Source organism: Prionailurus viverrinus, chromosome X (assembly GCF_022837055.1).
Source record: "Prionailurus viverrinus isolate Anna chromosome X, UM_Priviv_1.0, whole genome shotgun sequence".
NCBI lineage: Eukaryota > Metazoa > Chordata > Mammalia > Carnivora > Felidae > Prionailurus > Prionailurus viverrinus.
The window spans coordinates 62,768,227-62,793,275 of record NC_062579.1 but is presented as its reverse complement, the minus strand read 5'-3'; the positions used below and the strand labels follow the sequence as shown (position 1 = coordinate 62,793,275).

The following is a 25,049-nucleotide window of genomic DNA, read 5'->3' as shown; positions in this document are numbered from 1 at the left end:
AAGGTTTCAGGGAATTGACTTCAATATTGAAAGAAGTTCTGTGGGTAAAATGCTATCAAAGATATTGCATACTACAGAAAAAAATTTTCATGAAAGGAAAAGTCAATTGATGCAACAAACTTAATTAATGTCTTATTTTAAGAAATTGCCACAGCCATTCCAACCTTAAAAAGTTGATCAATCAGCAGCCTTCAAAACTGAGGCAAGATTCTCTACTTATAAAAAGATTATGACTTGCTGAAAGCTCTGGTGATTATTAGCATTCTTTAGCAATAAAGTATTTTAAATTAAAATATGTACATTGTTTTTAGGACATAATGCTATCACACACTTAATACAGTATAGTGCAAAATACCTTTCATATGCAATGGGAAACCAAAGCATCTATTTTTCTCACTTTATTGTGATATTTGCTTTATTGTAGTGGTCTAGAACCAAACCCCCAACATCTTCCACGTATGTCTATAGGACGTAGTGAATTTTAAATATAATTTATTTCCAATTCAGTAGGTGGGAGCCCAAGTACAATGTATTGTTTTACACTCAATGTTGGGCTGAGAACCAGGGCAAGTATTAAGGAAACTGCTATAAGTAAACACAATCCAAAACATTCAACTTCCTAGAGTGGATTGTACTAAAGCCATCAAAAATCAGCAAATGGTGCTTAATCAGGAAACAGAAGTGTTTGTAGAGCTAAGCATTGAGCCTATGCAGCCATCAAAATGTGAGTGAGAATATTTCTAAGGAGCAAATGTAGGCCAAATATGTTCTATAGAAGAAATTGATATAATGACAAGAATTGGTTAATGTAAGTAAGAAAAAAAGTAACACGTAGAGAAGATATGGATTAAGAGAGAATCGAGGAGTCTGAGAATGTCCTGGTGTCTGGTCAGGTGGTGGGGCCTGCTCGGTTTATAAAAATACAGCCTTGATGGAGTGATATCCACAAGATGGATGAACAAGATGTCCTTCACTCATATACCACTTCATCAACAATTATTTTATATACATCCATGGACAAGATTGCCTTTATGGGAGCTTTGTGATGCAGACAGAACATTATGAAACCCAGGTCAGTCCAGGACCTACAAGAGTCATATTGAGGAGGCAAAAGTCAGGCCCACACCCAGGTGGTGGACTCATCAAACATAGTTCTGACTTCAGACACAGAATTAGCTTTATACCCCTGAGGACTTGGCTAAAGCTGTATTTACCTTTGGTATGGGCAACAGTACCATATGTGAAGGGGTCAGAAGGAATCATGCCCATCTGTGCTTTGTGTAATAGGTATACAGAGGTTGGTCCTGGGTGTGGATCCTGAAGTGGCTAGTGAACCAGTTCCAGTCCCTCTTGGCTTCAGTCTGAAAGCCCTGGAGGTAAGCTCACCAAATTCAGTCTAAATGTAGATTCCATAATGGCTCTAGACCCCTCTAGCTTCAGTCTGCAAACAGTCCTGGTAGCACCTAGTGAGAAATATTCCTAGTTGTAACCCCAGAGATCTTGAAATGGCCCTATACTTTGCTCTATCCCCATCAATACCACAGTCTACCAACAGACATGCCAGCCATGGTACCAGGCAGGAGAACTCATGTATGTAACTCTGGAGATACTAGAAAGGTCCAGATACATGGCTCTAACCCCCTTCCAGACACAATCTACAAGCATTCCTGTTAACCCAGAGACCCACTGGGAGACAATCTTGTCTGCAAGCCAGATCCTAAAATGGGCCTTATACCTGGCTCCAGCCACAGTCCACCAGCAGACATGCTAGCCCAGGGACCCAGCAAGAGATATACCAGTTTGTTTCCCCGAGGATCCTAAAAGGGTCCCCTATTCAGCTCTGTCCCCTACTAGCCACAGTTCATGAGTAGTAATGTCTCAGGAACCTAGTGAGAGACACTCCTGTCTATGCTCCTGTAGATCCTGAAAAGGGGCCTAAACTCAGTAACAACCCCTCTCAGCTTCAGTCTATGAGCAGTCCTTATAGCATAAGGATTAGGCGGGCAATGCACATGTACATCCCTCAGGAGTACCTGAAACAGACCTCTACTAGGCTCCAGCCCCTCCAATTATAGTCAGGGAACAGTCCTGCCCACCTTGGGAAATATTCAAACCCATGTCTCAAAAATATTGAGGTTTTCAAACCTCAATATTGGTTGTGAAACCTGAAACAGCCACAGGGCTCAGTTCCAGACCTTCTCAACCATAGCTTAGGGCCAGTGCTTCCCATGCAGGTATCCATAGAATGACCAGAAACAGAGTCCCTCCCAGGGATTTAGCACAAGTCACAAATGTCTGCACGTCTGGTAATAGGCCCATTCTCTGAGGAACCAGCTGTTGACCCTGAAGCAGATCCTTGTCCCAGTGCCACCCTACTGAACAATGTACTAAAGGTACACTTATCTACCAGAGACATAATCCATGCTATTCAGAGCCCCTGGTAACAAGCTTAATCAATGGTGGAATGCACTGTAGACCTAAAGACAGTTTCATAATTAGCTCCAACACAGTGCAACTGTGAATCTGGAGATAATGGTATCAGAAGGGGGAACTAACAGGAGGTCTTTACCTGTGGACCAGTCTTAGAAAGTGCAAAAGGTGGGAGGAGCCAAGATGGCAGAACAGCATGGAAGCTTTTTGTTGTGTCTCACATTCATGAAATACAGCCAGACCAACACTAAACCATCCTACACACCTAGAAAGTTATTGGAGGATTAACACAGCAATATGCACAACCTGAACCACAGAATTCAGTAGGTAAGCAGTGCAGAGAGCTGAACTTGGGGAATGAGAAGCTGCAAAAGGTAGGGAACCCCTTTTGTGGGCAGAGAGAGGATGGAGACTGGAGAGGGGAGCATACCGGAAAAGCACCCCTCCCCAAAAGCAGCTGGAGAGAAAGTGGAAAATTGGAAAGAGCCACAGGGACTAAACTAAAAAGGGATAGAGGAGAAAGGAGAAAGGAGAGGGTTTAAATTCCATCAAGACTGTGAACAAGGGGAGTGCAAAGGCTGCAACTCTGCAGCTCGATACCTGGCGGTGCTCTGTTGGGAAGGGCAAATCCCCAGGAAGAGTGGGGTCTGAGAGGTTCTCAGGCCAAATGGGGACAAGCGGTTCTGCTGTTGGAAGGACATTTGGTAAAGACTGTTGAAGCCACCTGGTCCCAGCAGACCCCGGAAGGCGACCACATTCCCTGGTGCTGGGGCAAGGTCTTTGAGGGTGAAGCCTGGTACCAGATGTGTGTTGTGATTTTCCATAATCCCTGAAATGCTGATGCTACACTGTCTCGTGAACTTTTGCTGGGGCGGGCTGGCACCTGGCCACAGTCTCGGGGCACTGGCAACAGCAGGGTCCAGCGGGCATTCCTGGGTGCAGCCAACATTTGGTCATTGCTCATTTGGCCATTGCTCAGTGAGACCCTCCCACAGAGGGGGGGGAACGAATCAAAGCCGCAGTCCTTCAGAAGTAGGGGGCCAGGGAAAGCAGCTGCATCTCAGACAAAACTTGGGGGAGAGGTACTGCCTGGGGTCTGGTCATGGAGAGTGAAAAAGCAGGGGATGGACAAGAGCTGAAGACAGGACCAGTGCATGATTGCTGATCCAGGAGAACAGACTGGGTAGCTGGGTGGTGCCATATTCACTGCTCCCACGCATGCACATAAGCACCTATGAGCACTGCAACAATCCACCCCAGTAGGCTATCAGGGCCATCTAGTGGAGAGCGGAGCTGTTACACTGAGCCCCACCAGTGGGGCCAACTGGTCTTCAACTTTGCTCTTCAACTGGGCCAACTTTGCTCTTCAAGAACACAAGCAAGCCTCACAGCCGGCTTAGCTTATGGACTATAAAGGGCTACATAGACTGACTTCTAGGGGAAAACAAAGCAATTTCAGTCCTACTTCAATCGGTTAGCAGGTTCATCTATTCAATTTTTTCTTTTTTTTTCCTTTTTCCTTTTCCTCTTTTACAATTCTTTGCTTTTTCTTGACTACAGAAAAAGAAAAAAATCATTTTTATTTTCAATTTTTATTAAATATATCTGTCTTTAATTTTTATTACTATATTTTTTTACTTTTGTGTACATTTTCTCAAATTCCACTTTACTTCCATCATTTAATTTTAGTCTACTTGAGTAGACTAAATTTTCAAACAATTTCCTTTTTTTTCTTTTTTTGTCTTTTTCATTTCTTTTTCTTGAATGCAGAAAGAGAAAAAATTCATTTTTACTTTTGATCTCTTTTAAAAATATTTTTATTTAATTTTTATTACTATATTTTTTTGCTTTTATGTAATTTTTTTCCAAATTCTATCTAACTCCCATCATTTTAATTTAGTCTACTACAGTGCATTCACTGTTTCAAATTTTCAAATGATTTCTTTTTTTCTTTTCTTTGTTTTTCTTTTTGTTGCTTTTCTTTTTTCTTAAATACAGAAAATGAAAAAATTCATATTTATTTTTAATTTTTATTAAAAATATTTTTCTTTAATTTCTTTCTACTATATTCTTTACTTGTGTATATTTTTTCAAATCCTATTTTACCTCCATCATCTCATTTTAGTCTACTTGAGTGTATTCATTTTTTCAAATTTTCAAACGATTTCCTTTTTTTTCTTCCCCCCTTTTTCTTTTTTTCTCTAATCTGTCAAACCACTTTAAACACTCAGACCAAAACACAACTAGGATCTAGCATCATCTATTTGACTTTTGTGTGTATGCATGTGTTTTAATTTTTAATTTTAATAGTTTTTTAATTTTAATTTTTATTACAATTTTTCTACCTACTTATCCTTTTGTCCCTTCAAAATGACAAAATGAAGGAATTCACCCCAAAAGAAAGAGCACAAAGAAATGACAGCCAGGGATTTAACCAACACAGATACAAGCAAGATGTCTGAACAAGAATTTAGAATCATGATAATAAGAATACTAGCTGAGATCGAAAATAGATTAGAATCCCTTTCTGCAGAGATAAAATAAGTAAAAAAATAGCTAGAATGAAATAAAAAATGCTATAAATGAGCTGCAATCACGGATGGATGCAGCGGTGGCAAGGATGGATGAGGCAGAACAGAGAATCAGGAATATAGAGGACAAACTTATGGAGAATAATGAAGCAGGAAAAAAAAAGGAGGGAGATTAAAGCAAAAGAGCACTATTTAAGAATTAGAGAAATGAGTGACTCATTAAAAAGGAACAAAAACAGAATGATAGGGGTCCCAGACGAGGAAGAGAGAGAAATAGGGGTAGAATGGTTATGTGAGCGAATCATAGCGGAAAACTTTCCTAACCTGGGGAAAGACACAGACATCACCATCTGGGAAGCACAGAGGACCCCCATTAGATTCCACAAAAACCAACCATCAACAAGGCATATCATAGTCAAATTCACAAAATACTCAGGCAAGGAGAGAATCATGAAAGCAGCAAGGGAAAAAAAGTCCCTAACCTACAAGGGAAGACAGATCAGGTTTGCAGCAGACCTATCCACAGAAACTTGGCAGGCCATAAAGGAATGCTGGGAAATATACAGTGTGCTGAATCAGAAAAATATGCAGCCAAGAATTCTTTATCCAAGAAGGCTGTCATTCAAAATAGAAGGAGAGATGAAAAGTTTCCCAGACAAACAAAATTAAAAGTTTGTGACCACTAAACCAACCCTGAAAGAAATTTTAAGGGGAACTTTTTGAGGGGAGAAAAGATATATATATATATATATGTGTGTGTGTGTGTATATATATGTATGTGTGTATACATATATGTATATATACATGTGTGTGTGTGTGTATATACCAAAAGCAACAAAAGATTAGAAAGGACCAAACAACACCACCAATAACTCAAACTCAACAAGTATCATAATGGCAATTAATCCATATCTTTCAGTACTCACTCTAAACATCAACGGACTCAATGCTCCAATCAAAAGACATAGGGTAACAGAATGGATAAGAAAAGAGATCCATCTATATGCTGTTGTAAAGGAGACCCACTTTATACCTAAAGACACCTTCAGATTGAAAATAAGGGGATGGAGAACCATCTATCATGTTAATGGTCAACAAAAGAAAACTGGAGTAGCCATACTTATATCAGACAATTTAGACTTTAAAATAAAGACTGTATCAATTGATGCAGAAGGGCATAATATCATCATCAAGAGGTCTATAGACCAAGAAGACCTGATACTTGTAAATATTTGTGTGCCAAATGTGGCAGCACCCAAATATATGAAGCAATTAATCACAAACATAAAGAAATTCATTGATAGTAATACCATAATAGTAGGAGACTTCAACACCCCACTCACAGCAATGGACAGATCATCTAATCAAAAAGTCAACAAGGAAACAATGGAGTTGAATGACACACTAGACCAGATGGACCTAACAGATATATTCAGAACATTTCATCCTAAAGCAGCAGAATACACATTCTTCTCCAGTGCACATGGAACGTTCTCCAGAATAGACTATATACTATGACACAAATGAGCCCTAAGGAAGTACAAAAAGATTGATAACATACCATGCATATTTTCAGACCACAACACTATGAAACTCGAAATCAACCACAATAAAAAATTTGGAAAGGTACCAAATACTTGGAGACTGAAGAATATCCTACTAAGGAATGAATGCACTCGCCAAGCAGTTAAAGAGGAAATTAAAAAGTCTATGGAAGTCAATGACAATGATAATACTACAAACCAAAACCTCTGGGACGCAACAAAGGCCATCCTAAGAGGAAAGTATGCAGCAATCCAGGCCTTCCTAAAGAGGGAAGAAAGATCTAAGCTATACAATCTAACCTTATGCCTTAAGGATCTGGAAAAAGAATGGGAAATAAAACCCAAAAGCAGAATTAGACAGGAAATAATAAAGAGTAGGGCAGAAATTAATGCTATCAAAACAAACAAACAAACAAACAAACAAAACAAAAACAGAACAGATCAATGAAACCAGAAGCTGGTTCTTTGAAAGAATTAACAAAATTGATAAATCCTTAGCTAGTTTGATCAAAAAGAAGAAGGAAAGGATCCAAATAAATAAAATCAAGAAAGAAAGAGGAGAGATCACAACCAACACAACAGAAATAAAAACAATAATAAGAGAATATTATGAGAAATTATATGCCAATAAAATGGGTAACCTGAAAGAAATGGACAAATTCCTAGAAACATATACACTACCAAAACTGAAACAGGAAGAAATAGAAAAATTTCACAGACCAATAACCAGTAAGGAAATCGGATTAGTAATCAAATATCTGCCAAAAAACAAGAGTCCAGGGCTAGATGTTTTTCGAGAGGAATTCTACCAAACATTTAAAGAAGAGTTAACACCTATTCTCTTGAAACTGTTCCCAAAAGTAGAAATGGAAGGAAAACTTCCAAACTCTATGAAGCCAGCATTACCTTGATTCCAAACCCAGACAGCGACCTCACTAAAAAGGAGAACTATAGACCAATTTCCCTGATGAACATGGATGCAAAAATCCTCAACACGATATTAGCTAACTGGATACAACAATACATTAAAAAAAAATTATTCACCACAACTAGGCGGGATTTATACCTGGGATGCGGGGCTGGTTCAATATCTGCAAAACAATTAACATGATTCATCACATCAATAAAAGAAAGGACAAGAACCATATGATCTTGTCAATAGATGCAGAGAAAGTATTTGACAAAATACAGCATCCTTTCTTGATACAAACACTCAATTAAGTATGGATAGAAGGTGCATACCTCGAGATCATAAAAGTCATATATGAATGACCCAACTCTAATATCATCCTCAATGGGGAAAACTGAGAGCTTTCCCTGTAAGGTTAGGAACAAGACCGGGATGTCCCCTCTCACCACGGTTATTCAACATAGAATTGGAAGTCTTAGCCTCTGCAATCAGACAACACAAAGAAATAAAGGCATCCAAATCAGCCAAGAGGAGGTCAAACTTTCATTCTTTGCAGATGACATGATACTCTATATGGGAAACCCAACAGATTCCACAAAAAACTGCTAGAACTGATTCACGAATACAGCAAAGTTGCAGGATAAAAAATCAATGCACAGAAATCGGTTGCATTCCTATACACCAACAATGAAGCGACAGAAAGAGAAATCAAGGAACTGATCCCATTTACAACTGCACCAAAAACCATAAAATACCTAGGAGTAAATCTAACCAAAGAGGTGACAAATCTATACACTGAAAACTATAGAAAGCTTATGAAAGAAATTGAAGAAGACGGAAAAAAATGGAAAAAGATTTCATGCTCCTGGAGAGGAAGAACAAATATTGTTAAAATGTCGATACTACCCAAAGCAATCTACATATTCAATTCAATCCCTACCAAAATAACACCAGCATTCTCCACAGAGCTAGAACAAATAATCCTAAAATTTGTATGGAACCAGAAGAGATCCTGAATAGCCAAAGCAATCTTGACAAAGAAAACCAAAGCAGGAGGCATCACAATCCTGGACTTCAAGCTATACTACAAAGCTGTAATCATCAAGACAGTATGGTACTGGCACAAAAACAGACACTCAGATCAATGGAACAGAATAGAGGACACAGAAATGGACCCACAAACATGTGGCCAAATAATCTTTGACAAAGCAGGAAAGAATATCCAAAGGAATAAAGACAGTCTCTTCAGCAAGTGGTGCTGGGAAAACTGGACAGCGACATGCAGAAGAATGAACCTGGACCACTTTCTTACACCATACACAAAAATAAACTCAAAATGGATGAAAGACCTCAATGTGAGACAGGAAGCCATCAAAATCCTCGAGGAGAAAGCAGGCAAAAACCTCTGATCTTGGCCTCAGCAACTTCTTACTGAACACATCTCCAGAGGCAATGGAAACAAAAGCAGAAAGGAACTACTGGGACCTCATCAAAATAAAAAGCTTCTGTACAGTGAAGGAAACAATCAGCAAAACAAAAAGGCAACCGACAAAATAAGAGAAGATATTTGCAAATGACATAGCAGATAAAGGGTTAGTACCCAAAATCTATGAAGAACTTGACAAACTCAACACCCAAAAAACAAATAATCTGGTGAAGAAATGGGCAAAACACATGAATAGACACTTCTCCAAAGAAGACATCCAGATAGCCAACCAACACATGAAAAAATGTTCAACATCACTCATCATCAGGAAAATACAAATCAAAACCACAATGAGATACCACTTTACACCTGTCAGAATGGCTAACATTAATGACTTAGGCAACAACAGATGTTGACGAACATGTGGAGAAAGAGGATGTCTTTTGCATTGTTGGTGGGAATGCAAGCTGGTGCAGCCACTCTGGAAAACAGTATGGAGGTTCCTCAAAAGACTAAAAATAGAACTCCCTTACAACCCAGCAATTGCACTACTAGGTATTTATCCACAGGATACAGGTGTGCTTTTTCCAAGGGACACATGTACCCCCATGTTTATAGCAGCATTGTCAACAATAGCCAAAGTATGGAAAGAGCCCAAGTGCCCATCGATGGATGAATGGATAAAGAAGATGTGGTATACCTATACACAGTATTACTCAGCAATCAAAAAGAATGAAATCTTGCCATTTGCAACTATGTGGATGGAACTGGGGGGTATTATGCTAAGTGAAATTAGTCAGAGAAAGACAAAAGTCACAAGACTTCACTCATATGAGGACTCTAAGAGACAAAACAGGTGAACAAAAGGGAAGGGAAGCAAAAACAATATAGAAACAGGGAGAGGACAAAACAGAAGAGACTCATAAATATGGAGAACAAACTGAGGGTTGCTGTAGGGGTTGTGGGAGGGGGGATGGGGTAAATGGTTAAAGAACATTCAGGAATCTACTCCTGAAATCATTGTTTCAGAATATGCTAATTTTGAAGTAAATTTTTAAAAATAAAAAATAAAATAAAATAAATGAAACTGCAAAAGGTGTTTGATACCTCAAATGCAAATACACTAATGCAAAGCTATATGGATCACAATCAGGCAAATGTGACACCACTAGAAGAAACTAATAAAACTTCAGTAACCAACCCTGAAGATACAGTGATCTATGATTTGTGTGACAAAGAATTCAAAGTAACCATCTTAAATTAATTCAGTGAAATACAAGAGAACACAGACAACTGAATGAAATCAGGAAAACAATAAGCAAACTGATAATTTTCATAAATTAAGATAAACTATGAGAAGGACCAAATAGAAATCCCAGAGCTGAAGGATACAAAGACAGAACTGAAAATTTCAACAGACAGCTTCATTAACAGCCATGATCACACAAAAGAATCAGTGAAGTTGAAGACAGACCATTTGAAATTATCTGGTTAAAGAAACAAAAAGAAAAAAAATAATAGAAAAGAGTAAGAAAGCCTGCATGAATTATGAGACACCATAAAGTGAATAAAGAATCACATCATGGGAATCTCAAGAGAAGTGGAGGCATAAAGCTTTTTTAAAGAAATAGTAACTGAAAACTTCCAAAATTTTGGAAGTCATAAAACATCAAGGTACAGAAAGCTCAAAACCCTAAGCAAGATCAGTCTAACAAAGATTACTCTGAGACACATGATAATCAAAATGTTAAAAGGCAAAGGCAACGGAGACTTTTGAGATCAGCATGAGAAAAATGACACAATACAGTAGGAAACCATCATAGGGTTATCAGTGGGTTTATCTGCAAAAACCTTCCATGCTAGAAAAGAGTTGGATAGTATATTTGAAGGGCTGAATGAAAAATAAAACTGACAATTCAGAATACTATACCAGGCAAAACTGACCTTCATAAATGAATGAGACAAAAAGATATTCCAAAACAAAAGGTAAGAGAGATTATCACCACAGTCCTCCTTAAAATAAATCTCAGAGAGCCCTTCAAGTTGAAATAAAAGCATGCTAAGTAACAACATGAAAACATATAAAAGTATAAAACTCATTGGTGAAGGTAAATATATAGTCAAATTCAGAATACTCTATCAATTGAGAAGTGATATCAGCAAGAAGGTAACATAGGTCATTCCTGACTTTGCTCCCACTCACAAGAACAACTAACGATTACTCATGAACAAGACACCACTGAGAGGTTCCTAGAACACAGGGGTCAGGTGGAAGCATCCCCCTTCACCAAGAGACCAAGACAGACTGCATTAGAAGGGCAAAAGAAATGGCTACACAGTAACCACAGAGCGCCTCACACGGGCCAGCACAGAACCATGTGGAGAGGTCTCCCCTGAGCCTCTAGTTTCTCCATTGGGAAAAGGGAGCCCAGAGGAGACAACCAGTGTCCTCAGCATTTTGAGTAACTTCATGGAAGCCTGTAGTCTAGTCTCACCCTATAGAAATTACAGGGGAATCTTCAAGGCTCAGCCACTGTGAATCTGTGAAGGAGAAAGGAGAGGGGCTTGAAGTATACAGCACATGGATCTTGACAGATCAAGTTTATAATTACAGTGCCCAAGTAGTAATCCCAACCAAGCGGCTTTGTGCATCTGCAGAATCAAGTCAGTGACACACTCTGACCAAGGAACTCACTGGGATGCAAATATTCCTGATTCAGGTCTTCAAACAAGGAGTTTTGCTGGTCCTAGAGTTTGGTTTGCCTATGAACAGGCAAGGAGCTGAGTCATAGCCCCATCTGATGGTTAGAGTGTTTCCCAGACCCATCTGGGCAAAGATACTGGTGAAAGCACCTGAAAGCTGAGTAAACAAAAATGTTCAAGCTGAGAAGTGAGTGGGTAGAGATGATCACCCCCAGAACAGTCCCTACTGAGCATGGAGTGTTCCTTTGCTATAACCAAGCAGAGATTCATTCATAGTGAAGGCTGAGAATATATTCTGACCCCTCCTGACCCAAAAACCTCTTGAAAAAATTTGGGAGTTGCCTGGAGTGGCTCCTCCCCATCCTGTTCCCACAAAGGAATTGAAACATAGCCCCAACCACTGTGATTCTTGGGCCTTATTAAGGACTGCCAAGAATACCTAGAAGCTGTGCAACCAGCAGTACTCAACCAAGACGCAGGCAGGCTATGCTGATCACACTCAAAGCAAAGCCAATACCAAGTTTTTCTGCTACACCCAGGCAGAGGGATTAATGCATAGCCAGAATACCATAATACTTTAATGGTGCTATGTAAATCACGTTTGTTTCTAGTATAAAAGTTAAAAAGCAATATTCAAAACAACTATAGACTCTAATTTTTTTTAATTTTATTTTTAATTTGTTTTTAATTTATATCCAAATTAGTTAGCATATAGTGCAACAATGATTTCAGGAGTAGATTCCTTAGTGCCCCTTACCCATTTAGCCCATCCCCCCTCCCACACCCCCTCTAGCAACCCTCAGTTTGTTCTCCATATTTATGAGTCTCTTCTGTTTTGTTCCCCTCCCTGTTTTTATATTATTTTTGTTTCCCTTCCTTTGTTCATCTGTTTTGCTTCTTAAAGTCCTCATATGAGTGAAGTCATATGATGTTTATCTTTCTCTGACTGACTAATTTCACTTAGCATAATACCCTCCAGTTCCATCCACATAGTTTCAAATGGCAAGATTTCATTCTTTTTGATTGCTGAGTAATACTCCATTGTATAGATATACCACATCTTCTTTATCCATTCATCCATTGATGGACATTTGGGCTCTTTCTGTACTTTGGCTATTATTGACAATGCTGCTATAAACATGGGGTTGCATGTGTCCCTTGGAAACAGCACACCTGTATCCCATGGATAAGGGCCTAGTAGTACAATTGCTGGGTCGTAGGGTAGTTCTATTTTTAGTTTTTTGAGGAACCTCCATACAGTGAAGAAATGGGAAAAAGACATGAATAGACACTTCTCCAAAGAAGACATCCAGATGGCCAACCGACACATGAAAAAATACTCAACATCACTCATCATGAGGGAAATACAAATCAAAACCACAATGAGATACCAACTTACACCTGTCAGAATGGCTAACATTAACAACTCAGGCAACAACATATGTTGGTGAGGATGCAGAGAAAGAGGATGTCTTTTGCATTGTTGGTGGGAATGCAAGCTGGTGCAGCCACTCTGGACTCTGATAATTTTTTTACTAAAGCCAGAATATAGACAGATGTAAAGTGTGACATCAGTAGCATAAAATATGTGGTGAGGAAATGTAAGAGTGTACCGATTTTATATGTGATTTGAATGTAAGTTTTTATCAGATTAAAATATACTGTTGTAAGATATTTTATGTAAGCCTCATGGTAACCATAAAGAGAAAAACCTACATTGGATACACAAAAGATAAAAAGACAAGAATACAAGCATAGTATTATAAGGAAGACAGAAAGAAAGGAATAAAGAAATGAAATAACTAAAAAATCCAGAAAACAGTTCACAAAATGGCAATAGTAAGTCTTTACGTATCAGTAATTACTTCACATATAAATGTACTAAATTCTCCATTCAAAAGACACAGAGTGGCTACAAAAGAAACACGTGTTCGCAAGGATGCAAAGATAAAGGAACCCTCTAGCACTGCTTGTAGGAATGCGAACTGGTGCAGCCACTGTGCAAAACAATATGGAGGTTACTCAAAAAATTAAAAATAGAGCTACACTATTATCCAGTAATTGCACTACTGGGTATTTACCCCAAAATACAAAAACACCAATGCAAAGGGATATGTGCATCTCTATGTTTATTTGCAGCATTATTTACAATAGCCAATGTATGGAAGCAGCCCAAGTGCCCATCCATAGATGAATGGATAAAGAAGTGGTATATATATACATATATACAATGCAATATTATTCAGCCAAAAAAGAATGAAATCTTGCTATTTGCAACAACATGGATAGAACTAGAGAGCATAATGCTAAGTGAAATAAGTCAAAGACAAATATCATGATTTCACTCATGTGGAATTTACTAAATGAAACAAAGGAGCAAAGGAAAAGAGAGATAGAGACAAATCAATAAACAGATTCTTAACCATATAGAACAAACTGATATTTACCAGAGAGGTGGTGGGTGGGGGGATGGGTAAAATAGGTGATGGGAATTAAGAATTACACTTAATCATGATGTAAAAAATAATAAAAAAAAATAAAAAATAATCAGTGGGGAAAAAAGACAGAGTGGCTAAATAGATTAAAAAACAAGTTCCTAAATCTGATCCCTCTAAGATACTTAAAAATAGCCTGAAAGTAAAGGGATGGATGGAAAAAAGATATTCCATGCAAACAGTAACCTAGAGAATAGAAATGGTAATATTTATGTCAGATAAAATATTTTCAGTCAAAATTTTTATGAGACAAAAAAGATACTATATAGTGAGAAAGGCATCAATTCATCAAAATAATATAAAATTATAAATATATATGCTCCCAATATTGGAGCACTGAACTATTTAAAGCAAATATTAACAGAACTAAAAGGTGAAATGGACAACAATAGAATAATAGTAAAAGACTTCAATATCCTACTTTGATCATTAGACAGATCATTAAGAGAAAACTAATAGGGAATGGGGGATCTAAATAACACTATAAACCAAATGGACTAAACAGACATACACAGAACATTCTGTCCAACAGCACCAGAAAACAAATTCTCAAGTATAAACAGAACATTCTTCAAGATAGATCATATGTTTGGCCACAGAACAAACATTAACAAATTCAAAAAAGATTTAAATCATATCAAGTATCATCTTTAGCTATAATGGTATGAAACTAGAAATCAGTAACAGGAGAAAAACTGAAAAATTTTAAAAATATATGTAAATTAAAAAACACACTCTTGAATGAACCATTAATCAAAGAAGTAACCAAGAGGGAAATCAGAAAGTATCTTGAGACAAACAAAAATAAAAGCACAATATACTAAAATCCTTGGGATACAGCAAAAGTAGTACTGAGGGGAGCATATAGTAACAAATGTCTACTTTAAGGAAAAAAAGAAAGATATGAAATAAACACTCTAACTGTATAATTCAAGGAATTAGAAGAACAAACTAAGCCCAAAGTTACTAAGCCCAAAGTTATAAATTAAGTATTAAATCATATGATCCTCCCAATAAGTACAGATAGTTTTTTTCACAGAATTCAATATTATTTCTTGTCAAAAGCTCTTAAAACTTTGGGCATAGAAAGACCATATCTCCATATTAAAAAAGGCTATATATGAAAAACCCACAGCTAACATTTTACTCAACATTGAAAAGTTGAAAGCTTTTCCTCTAAAATCAGGAACAAGACAATGATGTCCACTCTTGACCTTCCTTTTCAACATAGTACTAGAGTTGGTGTTAGCTCCGGGATGTGGAGTGGGCGCTGTGGGAGATCCTGTCAGGTGCTTGCAGAGCTGAATGTTATTCTAAGAACTTGGGAATTCAGGCTTCCACTGTGGTGTTAGGTACTGAATTAGAAGATGCCAGATGATGGGAGTGCCTGGGTGGCTCAGTCAGTTGAGCATCCAAGTCTTGGTTTCAGTTCAGGTCATGATCTCATGGTTTGTGAGTTTGAGCCCAGTCGGGCTCTGCACTGACAGTGAGAAGCCTGCTTGAGATTCTCTCTCTCTCCTCCTCATGCATTCTTTCTCTCTCTCTCAAAAACAAAAAACAAACAAACTTAAAAAAAAAAGATGTCTGATGATGATGCTTCTGGAGACCATGGGGTGTCTGCCAGTCTTGGTACCCTCAGCCATGTCTACAATAATGTGTTTCTTCCCCAGTCCACCAGGCACTCACAAGAGTCATTCATCACCTACTTTGATGGGAAGATCACCATTCCTGAGGAATAGTATTCTTGTTTTAACTTTCATAAACTCTGCGCTTTCATGGGACCCAACTTTCTCATGAGCACTGCCTACTTGGATCCAGGAAACATTGAATCTGATTTGCAGTCTGGAGCAGTGGCTAGATTTAAGTTGTTCTGGGTTCTTTTGTTGGCCACCATCATGGGACTCCTGCTCCAGCACCTTGCAGCTAGATTGAAAGTGGTCATGGGGTTGCTGAAGTGTGTCACCATCAGTATCTCAGGGTCTTATAAATTATCCTATGGCTAATGGTGGAGTTGGCTATTTTTTGCTCAGATATGCAAGAAATTATTGAATCAGCCATTACCATCAATCTTCTGTCTATAGGAAGGTATCCTCTATGGGGTGGAGTTCTCATCACCATTGCAGATATCTTTGCATTTCTCTGGACAAATATGGCTTATGGAAGCTATAAGCACTCTTTAGACTTTCTAATAACTATTATGGCCCTCACATTTGGATATATGTTACAGTTAAACCCAGCCAGAGCCAGGTACTCAAGGGCATATTCCTGCCCTCCTATTCAGGATGTCACCTCCCACAGATTGAGCAGGCTGTGGGCATCGTGAAAGCTGTCATCATGGCACACAATATGTACCTGCATTCTGCCTTAGTCAAGTCCAGAAAGGTAAAATAAGCCAATAAGCATGAAGTTCAAGAAACTAATATGTACTTTTTCATTTAATCTTGCATTGCTCCCTTTGTTTCCTTCATCATCAACATCTTTGTTGTCTGTCTTTGCTGAAGCAGTTTTTGAAAAAAAAAAAAAACTAGGTGGTTGCAGTCTGTAAAAATAACGACAATCCCCACACTGCCCTTTTTCCTGATGATAACTCAACACTGGCTGTGGGCATCTATAAAGGGGGTGTTGTACTGAGATGTTACTTGGGTCTGCTGCACTATACATCTGGGCAGTGGGGATCCTGGCTGCAGGACAGAGCTCCATCATGACAGTAACCTATTTTGGCCAGTTCATCATGGAAGAATTCCTGAACCTAAAACGGTGACACTTTGCTCGAGTGATTCTGGCTCACTCTATTGCCATCATCCCCAGTCTGCTTGTTGCCATCTTCCAAGATGCAGAGCATCTAACAAGGATGAAGGAGTACCCTACAATCCAGCAATTGCACTGCTAGGTATTTACTCAAAGAATACAAAAATGCTAATTCAAAGGGGTACATATACCCTGATGATTTAGCAGCATTATCTATAATAGCCAAATTATGGAAACAGCCCAAGTGTTTATATACATACATATACTGTGGAATATTACTAGCCATAAAAAAGAATGAAAACTTGCCATTTGCCATGATATGGATTGAGCTAGAGAATATTATGCCAAGAAAAATAAGTCAGAGAAAGACAAATACCATATGATTTTACTCATATGTGGAATTTAAGAAATAAAAGAAATGAACATGGTGGGGGGAAGAGAAACAAACCAATTAACAGAGTATTAACTATAGGGAACGAATTGAGGGTTACTTGAGGGGAGGTGGGCTGCTGGATGGGCTAAAGACGTGACGGGTATTAAGGAGGGCACTTGTTGTGATGAGCACTGGGTGTTATACATAAATGATGAATCACTAAATTCTCCACCTGAAAGTAACATTACACTGTATGTTAACTAACTGGAATTTAAGTAAAAATTTTGGCAAAAATTAAAAAAAATAACAAAGTTGAAACCAGTCCTCTCACAACTAAAAAAGGAAAAAAAAAGAATATCTGAAATCAAATCTGTAATCCCATGATATCACCAGCCTGGATTTTACAATAGTTCAACTAATAGGAAAACTGATATGTTTTATGCAGTGAAAAAAAACAAATGTGCACAACACTGCAAGATTTTGCTCCTTACTGCAATCTATGAATTTAAAGTTGAATTTACAACCTGTACAAATCTTCAAATTGGTAATGAGTTTGTATTTCCATGTGCAACAAGAATTTCATTTAATTCATCTCTCTCATTGACATTTGAAATACTTGTAAATTTTGTGACTCAGCCCTGTATCCTACATGCTTCAACAGTAACAGGAATCATTCATTCATTTATTTACAGAAGCTAAGCTTATAAGTTCTTTCTATATATAATGTGGAAGATGCATTCCTACTGTGCTTTAATCAAGATGCAGGCCTCAGTCAACCAACTCCAGTACTACTAAATAGCAATTTGGTTAGCAACTCCCTGGAAAAAATAGATAAGTATAATCCTTACAATGTGTGGCATGAATTGTCACACATAAATAGAAATAGTTACTAGGGAAGCATCATTATATATGAAGATGCTGGAAAGAAGCTACATCATTGGACTGTTGTAAAGATTCATTAAGACTGGTACACATAGTGTTTAAGATTGTGTCAGGTATATAGTAAATTTGTAATAAATGGTGCTAGTATACTGTGCTTGTTAATACTCTTCTGCTCCATTTAGCCAACCAGATAGTTTTAAAAACCTTGAGTTCTTTTTAAGCTAGTTATTATAAAAATCACAACAGTAGTTGGTTAATAACTGACATAACTTCATAAAATTTACTACATACTAACTTTATAAAATTTACTCTGTATTATTAGTATATTAGTCTATTAACTAATTAAATATGAGATATATTTTATAAGTAAAATTAATGTCCATATGTAAGTATAATATGAATCTGTCATTAAAGAGAATTCAAAATTACAAAAAATAATAAAAACTATTTAAAAATTTAAAAAAACAAAAAAATAATAAAAAATAAACAGATTCTTAATTATAGATACAATCTGATGGCTACCAGAGGAGAGGGTGGTGGGGAGAGATGTTAAGTAGATGATGCAGATTAAGGAATGCACTTGTGATGAGTACTGGGTGATGCATGGAGTTGTTGAATCACTATATTGTAAACCTGAAACTAATATAAAACTGTATGTTAACTAACTGAAATTAAAATAAAAAGTTTAAAAAAATCAATAAAAGTATTCTCTGGAAATCAACTGACTATATGGAATTTACAATAAAGAATACCATGCATTTAATTATTTTATTTTTATTTTAAATTATTTTTATTTTAAATATTATTTTCATGCCTGTTTTTCCAAACAATAGTTGAACATTTACTAACACAACACTGCTTCATAATTTCATTTTGCTTAGTCAATTTTCATTCATTCTGCTAAAACATTTAGACTTTATGTCTTTGTGGGAGGATGGGTTAAATGGGTGATGGGTACTAAGGAGGGCACTTTTTTGGGATGAGCACTGGGTGTCATATGTAAGAGATAGATCGTTGGGTTCTGCTCCTGAAGCCAAGTATGTTAACTAACTTGACTAGAAACAAAAAATAACAAAAAACAGTTAGACTTTAGTACATAGATGCAGAAAGCAGTAAATACAAAACCCCTGCCATCTAAAAAGGGCACAACATCCAAGGATAATAAGAATCTTGAATACTTTGACATGTGATGAAAGGAAAGGTAATGATGTTTCTTTTTTCTTCTCTGTTAAGTGTGGTGATAACCAAAACATGAGGGGAGATAAATCTATAAAATGACTTTTTAAACAAAGCCCAACAGTAGTTTGTTCAGGCCTTAAGAATCAAGGGGTTAGGACTCTCTGTATTAGACCATAACCCTCCACAACTTCTATCCATAGAAATCCAAAGCATTACAGACACCTACAATGACACTCCAGGCTAGTCCTTTCTTTACATCCTTCCAGAAAAATTATAGCCTTTCATTACCTCTCAAACACATGTAGTGCTCTCCAATCTCTGTTCCTTGCTCAAACTCTTTTTTTTTTTTTACTTAGGATAATCCCTCCTTACAAACTCCTAGTTGAAGAGTGTTATCTCTTGTATACCTAGAGGGACTTTGTCATCAATTCTGAATATACTTATCTATATGTTCTAAGGCTTATTGTATTAGTTAAAAAAAAAGACTCTTCATGGTCCAGTCAAATACCCACAAATTCATATATTATTTATGTATGTTTATTCCTTCAGACAAATTCTTGCCCCTGTCTAAATGAGAAAAGTTAGGAAAGTATCTGTAAAGCATTTTGTAAGCCTGTACACACACACACACACACACACACACACGCACATGCACACACACACACATATGTATTTTGCAGATGGTAAAGCTTATATCTGTAAGCTGATAATATTATTGCTTTTATTGTTGCCATCACAATTTTTCAAGATGGCCGGCCTCCTTTTCTTTTTATTCTTAACACCTATTGTTTTTGACCAACAACAGCAGGAGGATTTAATTGCCTGAAATAAAGTAGAAAAGTCAGGAATGCCGCAGGGTGCCTGAGTGATTCAGTCAGTTAAGTGTCTGACTTTGGTTCAGGTCACTATCTTGCAGTCCCTGAGTTCGAGCCCTGCATCAGGCTCTGTGCTGACAGCTCAGAGCCTGGAGCCTGCTTCAGATTCTGTGTCTCCCTCTCTTTCTGCCCCTCCCCGCTTGAACTCTGTCTCTCTCTCTCTCTCTCTCTCTCTCTCTCTCTCTCTCTCTCAAAAATAAGTAAACATTAAAAAAAATTTTAAAAAGTCAGTAATGTTGGAAAATGAATTGGAGAACTAGCATTAAAGGTAAGTCTTTAAAAAAAAGAGAAGCATCAAATTAACAAAGAACTTTTTAACATTTTAATTCATTTTTAGAAAGAGTGTAAGCGGGGGAGGGGCAGAGAAAGAGGGAGACGCCAAATCTGAAGCAGGCTCTGAGCTGTCAGCACAGACTGCAACATGGGGCTTCAACCCACAAACCATGAGATCATGACCTGAGCCAAAGTCTGCCACTTAACTAAGCCACCCAGGTGCCCCAATAAAGAAACTTTAATAATAGCAGTCTTATTTTAATCAGTTAGGTTTTTGCACAAGGTTGTGTTTTAGGATAATGCCAAAGAAAGATTATTATGGATAAACTTTGTAGTGTGGATTGGAACAGAGAGCCAGGAGACTGTGAGTTAGAGCCAATACTACTATGGAGAAGGAGAAGGAGAATAAGGAGAAGGAGGAGGAAGAAGAGGAAGAGGAGGAAGAGGAGGAGGAGGAGGAGGAGGAGAAGAAGAGGGGGTGCCAGTGCCAGTGGAGTGGAAAGAAGAGATGGAAGAAGGAGAGAAATAGCAACTACAGCTAATATTCAGCACTATATATAAAAACGAAAGCTAATTATCTCAGGTAATATTTACAACAATTTTAGCATTGTCGTGATCTCCATTTTTCAGATAAAACAAGAGAAGCTCTGAGCCACTGAGTAATGTGTGCAACATCATAGCTAGTAATTTTTATCTGGAATGTAAACCTAGCCAGACTGACTCTAGAGCATAAATTCTAAATCTGAAGTCTAAATTCCAATTCTGAATAATTTAAAGATGGGATTGCTCCCAGGTGCCACACCCTCAACCAATTGAATACATGTCCAATAGTGTGTCCTTGAGTTAAAAACACATAAAGAAACAATCTATAACAACCAGAAGTATCTGTAGATAAATGAACAGGATGGCCCAAGATAGGATTAACTGAAATAGAATTTTTTTTAATGCTAAGTGAAATAAGCCAGAGATAGACAAATACCACATGATTTCATTCATATGTGGAATTTAAGAAACAAAACAAACAAAGAAAAGAGACCAAAATCCCCCAGACTCTTTTAACTATAGAGAACAAACTGGTGGTTGCCAGAGGGGAGGTGGGTTGGGGGATGGGTGTTACAGGGAAGGGGATTAAAAGTACACCTATCAAGGGGCACCTGGGTGGCTCAGTCTGTTAAGCTTTCGACTTCGGCTCAGGTCATAATCTCGCGGTTTGTGAGTTCGAGCCCCGTGTCAAGTCTCTGTGCTGACAGCTCAAAGCCTGGAGACTTCTTCAGATTCTGTGTCTCCCTCTTTCTCTGTCTCCCCCACTCATGGTGTCTCTTTCTCAAGAATAAATAAACATTAAAGAAAAATTAAAAGAAAAAAAGAGTACACTTAATGTGATTAGCACCAAGTAATGTATAGAATTGTTGAATCACTATGTTGTGTATTTGAAACTAATGTAACACTGTATGACAATTGTAATCAAATTTAAAATAAATTAATTAAAAAAAGAAATAGCATTTTGGAAATATTTTACTTGAGAACTCTAAACTTGACAAAAGTTTTCAATTGTAAATATATTTGTCTCTTCCTATTGGGAGTTACTATAGACATTAAAAAAAATATACTGTTATCCTGTTGGGAGTTACTTTAGACACTAAAAAAATATACTGTAGCAGCAGGTTGAAAATGATTGAAAACAGAAGATATATGAATCTCTCCAAATGTCAAAATTCATGACAGAGCTCATATCATTCCTCAAAAGTAATTAAACAGAGAATTTCTACAACTAGGCTATCTTCAAGATATCTGTCTGCTAATAAGGGATAATCAAATTTTCTAATTGAATGTTTACACATCCAATTTAATCCCACCAAGGATTTTAATGACATATTTTTAAAAATCCATAAATTGTGCACTCGTATATAAACAATCTATACTAAGATGATTGCCTAGAGGGGAATTTAGAAAAGAATCTCTAAGTGTCCATTTCAAACCTGCTGTTGCTAACCATATTTGTTTGTGTGTGGTGTGTATGTGTGTGTGCATGCATGTGTGAGAGAGAGAAAGCACTACTAAGTGAATTCCTGAAAATGTTCTCAGAAAATATGTTTAGCCCTCTACTTTGAAGGCCAATTGGGTAAGCAAGTGATTCTACTTCAACTAAATCTTTTGAATATATTAAATTGTGTACCTTGAGCCTGACTCCCTGGTGTGAAATGCCAAACTTGCAAAAGAAAATACACCTTATAGAATATATTTTCATATAGTAATTGTAGCTTTTCTAAGTTCTGTGACTATAAATTAAAAAAATCAGTATCTCTTTGCTGAAACACATTCATGTTTTAATAGTCCTTCTGTCTATTCACTTACAAACTTTTCTCACTTGCAAAAACACATCTTTAAGACGATGGTAAATTACTTACAAAAAATTTCCTGGTAAAGAGATATACTCCTTACAAAAAATGAACAAAAACAGAAAAAATTCCCACTATTTAGAAACTCTTGGGGCACCTGGGTGGCTCAGTCAGTTAAGTGTCTGATTTCTACTCAGGTCATGATCTCGTGGTCTGTGGGTTCCAGCCCCACACTGGCTCTGTGCTAACAGCTCAGAGCTTGGAGCTTACTTCGGATTTTGTGTCTCCCTCACTCTCTGTCCCTCCCCCCTCGTGCTCTGTCTCTCTCTCCTTCAAAAATAAATAAACATTAAACAATTATCTAGGGGCGCCAGTGTGGCTCAGTTGGTTAAGCATCTGACTTTAGCTCAGGTCATGATCTCAGGGTTTGTGAGTTCCAACCCCATGTCGGGCTCTGTGATGATAGCTCAGAGCCTGGAGCCTCCTTCAGATTCTGTGTCTCCCTCTCTCTCTGCCCCTTCCCCACTTATTCTCTGTGTCTGTCTGTCAAAAATAAATGTAAAATAAATAAATAAATAAGTAAATAAATAAATAAATAAACAAACAAATGAATTTTTAAAAAATTGTCTAGAAACTCATACTCTAGCAGAAACAAAAAATAACTTGGACATTATATAACCATCTCTCTCTCTCTCTCTCTCTCTCTCTCTCTCTCACACACACACACACACACACACACACACACACAGCTTAGACAATACAGAAGAGAAAGAAGGTGACAATATATCCAACTACCGTGACATCCAAAAGCCCAGAGCCAAAAAAGATCAGGTGCTAGAACTTTTACAGAAACAAAATTAAATAGTACCCAGGAAAAGTGAACCAATTAGTCATCCAGATGTTTCCAGCTGGATATTTGGTGTACGAGAAGAAAAGATCCCACTTGACTCACTTTTTCCCACATCGCAGGCAGCTCTTAATAGTAGCAATTCCAAAGCAATTCAGTAACTATACTTTGGACGATAAAATTATTAAATTGAGTACATTCTGTCTCATCATACTTAGGTTCTTAGTGTGAAGACAAATACTTTTTACTTAGTTCTCCTCAATATAATTTTGTTGCTGTTACTATCATTTTCTTACCTGATCTTCTCCTGGCATATCTTGCCTTTCAACTTTATTCTAAGAGGAAAAAATCAAAATAATTTAGGAAGAACATACAGCCAAGGAAGAGGAAACTATATTTTAAAAAGAAGTTAAGCTGTTAAGAAAGCCAAGATAAGGTGAACTATAATTAATGCACAATGAGCTTCAATTCTACTTCTGTAGGAATTAAGCTTAAATGCTTTAAATACTAGTATTTTAGTGCAGTTATTTAATCATCTGCAAATTGTGTTTATATTCATCCAACATTTTTATATCTCACAGAATATTTATGTTTGGAGATACTTTGTAAAACAGCTCTTTAAGACAAAAGTTCTAACTTCTTAAACTTCTGGCATCTCCCCCATAAGATTATTGACCCTCCTTCTGAAGTAATATGTTAAATATTTAGTTCCCATCCCCATACCCTGAGAAAAACGTCACCTGAGTCTGAAGACTTGCACTCTTGGCAATTTCATTTCTCAGAAAAGAAAACCATGAAAGGAAGTTTCTCTGGTCCAAATTTTGAACAAAAAAGAGCTATTTAGAAGACCTAGAAGCCTTGGAAAAAAGTGACCATGTCATCTCATAATACATTGTAATGAAGGAAGGGAATGGCGGGCATAGTCAGACACATGTCTTGCTATTAATAGAATGACATTTCCAAGCAGCTGTCCAAATAGTTCAAGTCCCCCATCACAACTGTAACTTACCTCAGAGTCAATATAAAAAATCAACCAGCTACCAATTCTTGAATTTAAATAACTATGAAAGAACTTGAGGAAATTCCTGCTCTTTAGAATACTTAAGTGATAAACCACCTAATGATAGTAATGTAATTTCCCTAACTTTTGGCTTACCATGCAATCAGCCAGTATGGAACTAGATGTCTGGTAAAACAGTTGTCCAGGCATTAGTTGTTTTTTTTTAATATTACACATCCTTAGTACTTATATTTAATTTCTATTAATGGGGCCAGAAAAATGAGATTGTAGAAGAAAGACCAAAAGATAGGGTTATTTGGATTTCATGGCTTTATAAATACTTAAGCTTTTTCTTGTAGAATGCTAAAGAATAAAAAGAAAGGGCAATGAGCTTTAATTGCAAATATATATTGATGGTAAGGCCTAACAAGAGCTGTAATAATTAACAGATATGAAAATGAGCTGCATTGGCTTCCTTCACAGAACAGAGAGCC

General features: G+C 37.2%; 1 protein-coding gene and 1 pseudogene across 3 annotated transcripts in view; one reads left to right on the top strand and one right to left on the bottom strand.

Moving 5' to 3' along the window:
* Window positions 1-25,049, bottom strand: part of LOC125157828 (uncharacterized) — a 412,592-nt gene that overhangs the window by 272,804 nt on the left and 114,739 nt on the right. For 2 of the 3 annotated variants that reach the window (XM_047844867.1, XM_047844868.1), the window contains exon 4: window positions 23,852-23,890. The exons of the other annotated variant lie outside the window; for it this stretch is intronic. In XM_047844867.1, coding sequence (XP_047700823.1) covers window positions 23,852-23,890 — 39 coding nt within the window. The remainder of the gene's footprint in view (window positions 1-23,851; window positions 23,891-25,049) is intronic. 3 annotated transcript variants of the gene reach the window in all.
* LOC125157683 (natural resistance-associated macrophage protein 2-like) lies at window positions 658-23,716 on the top strand (annotated as a pseudogene).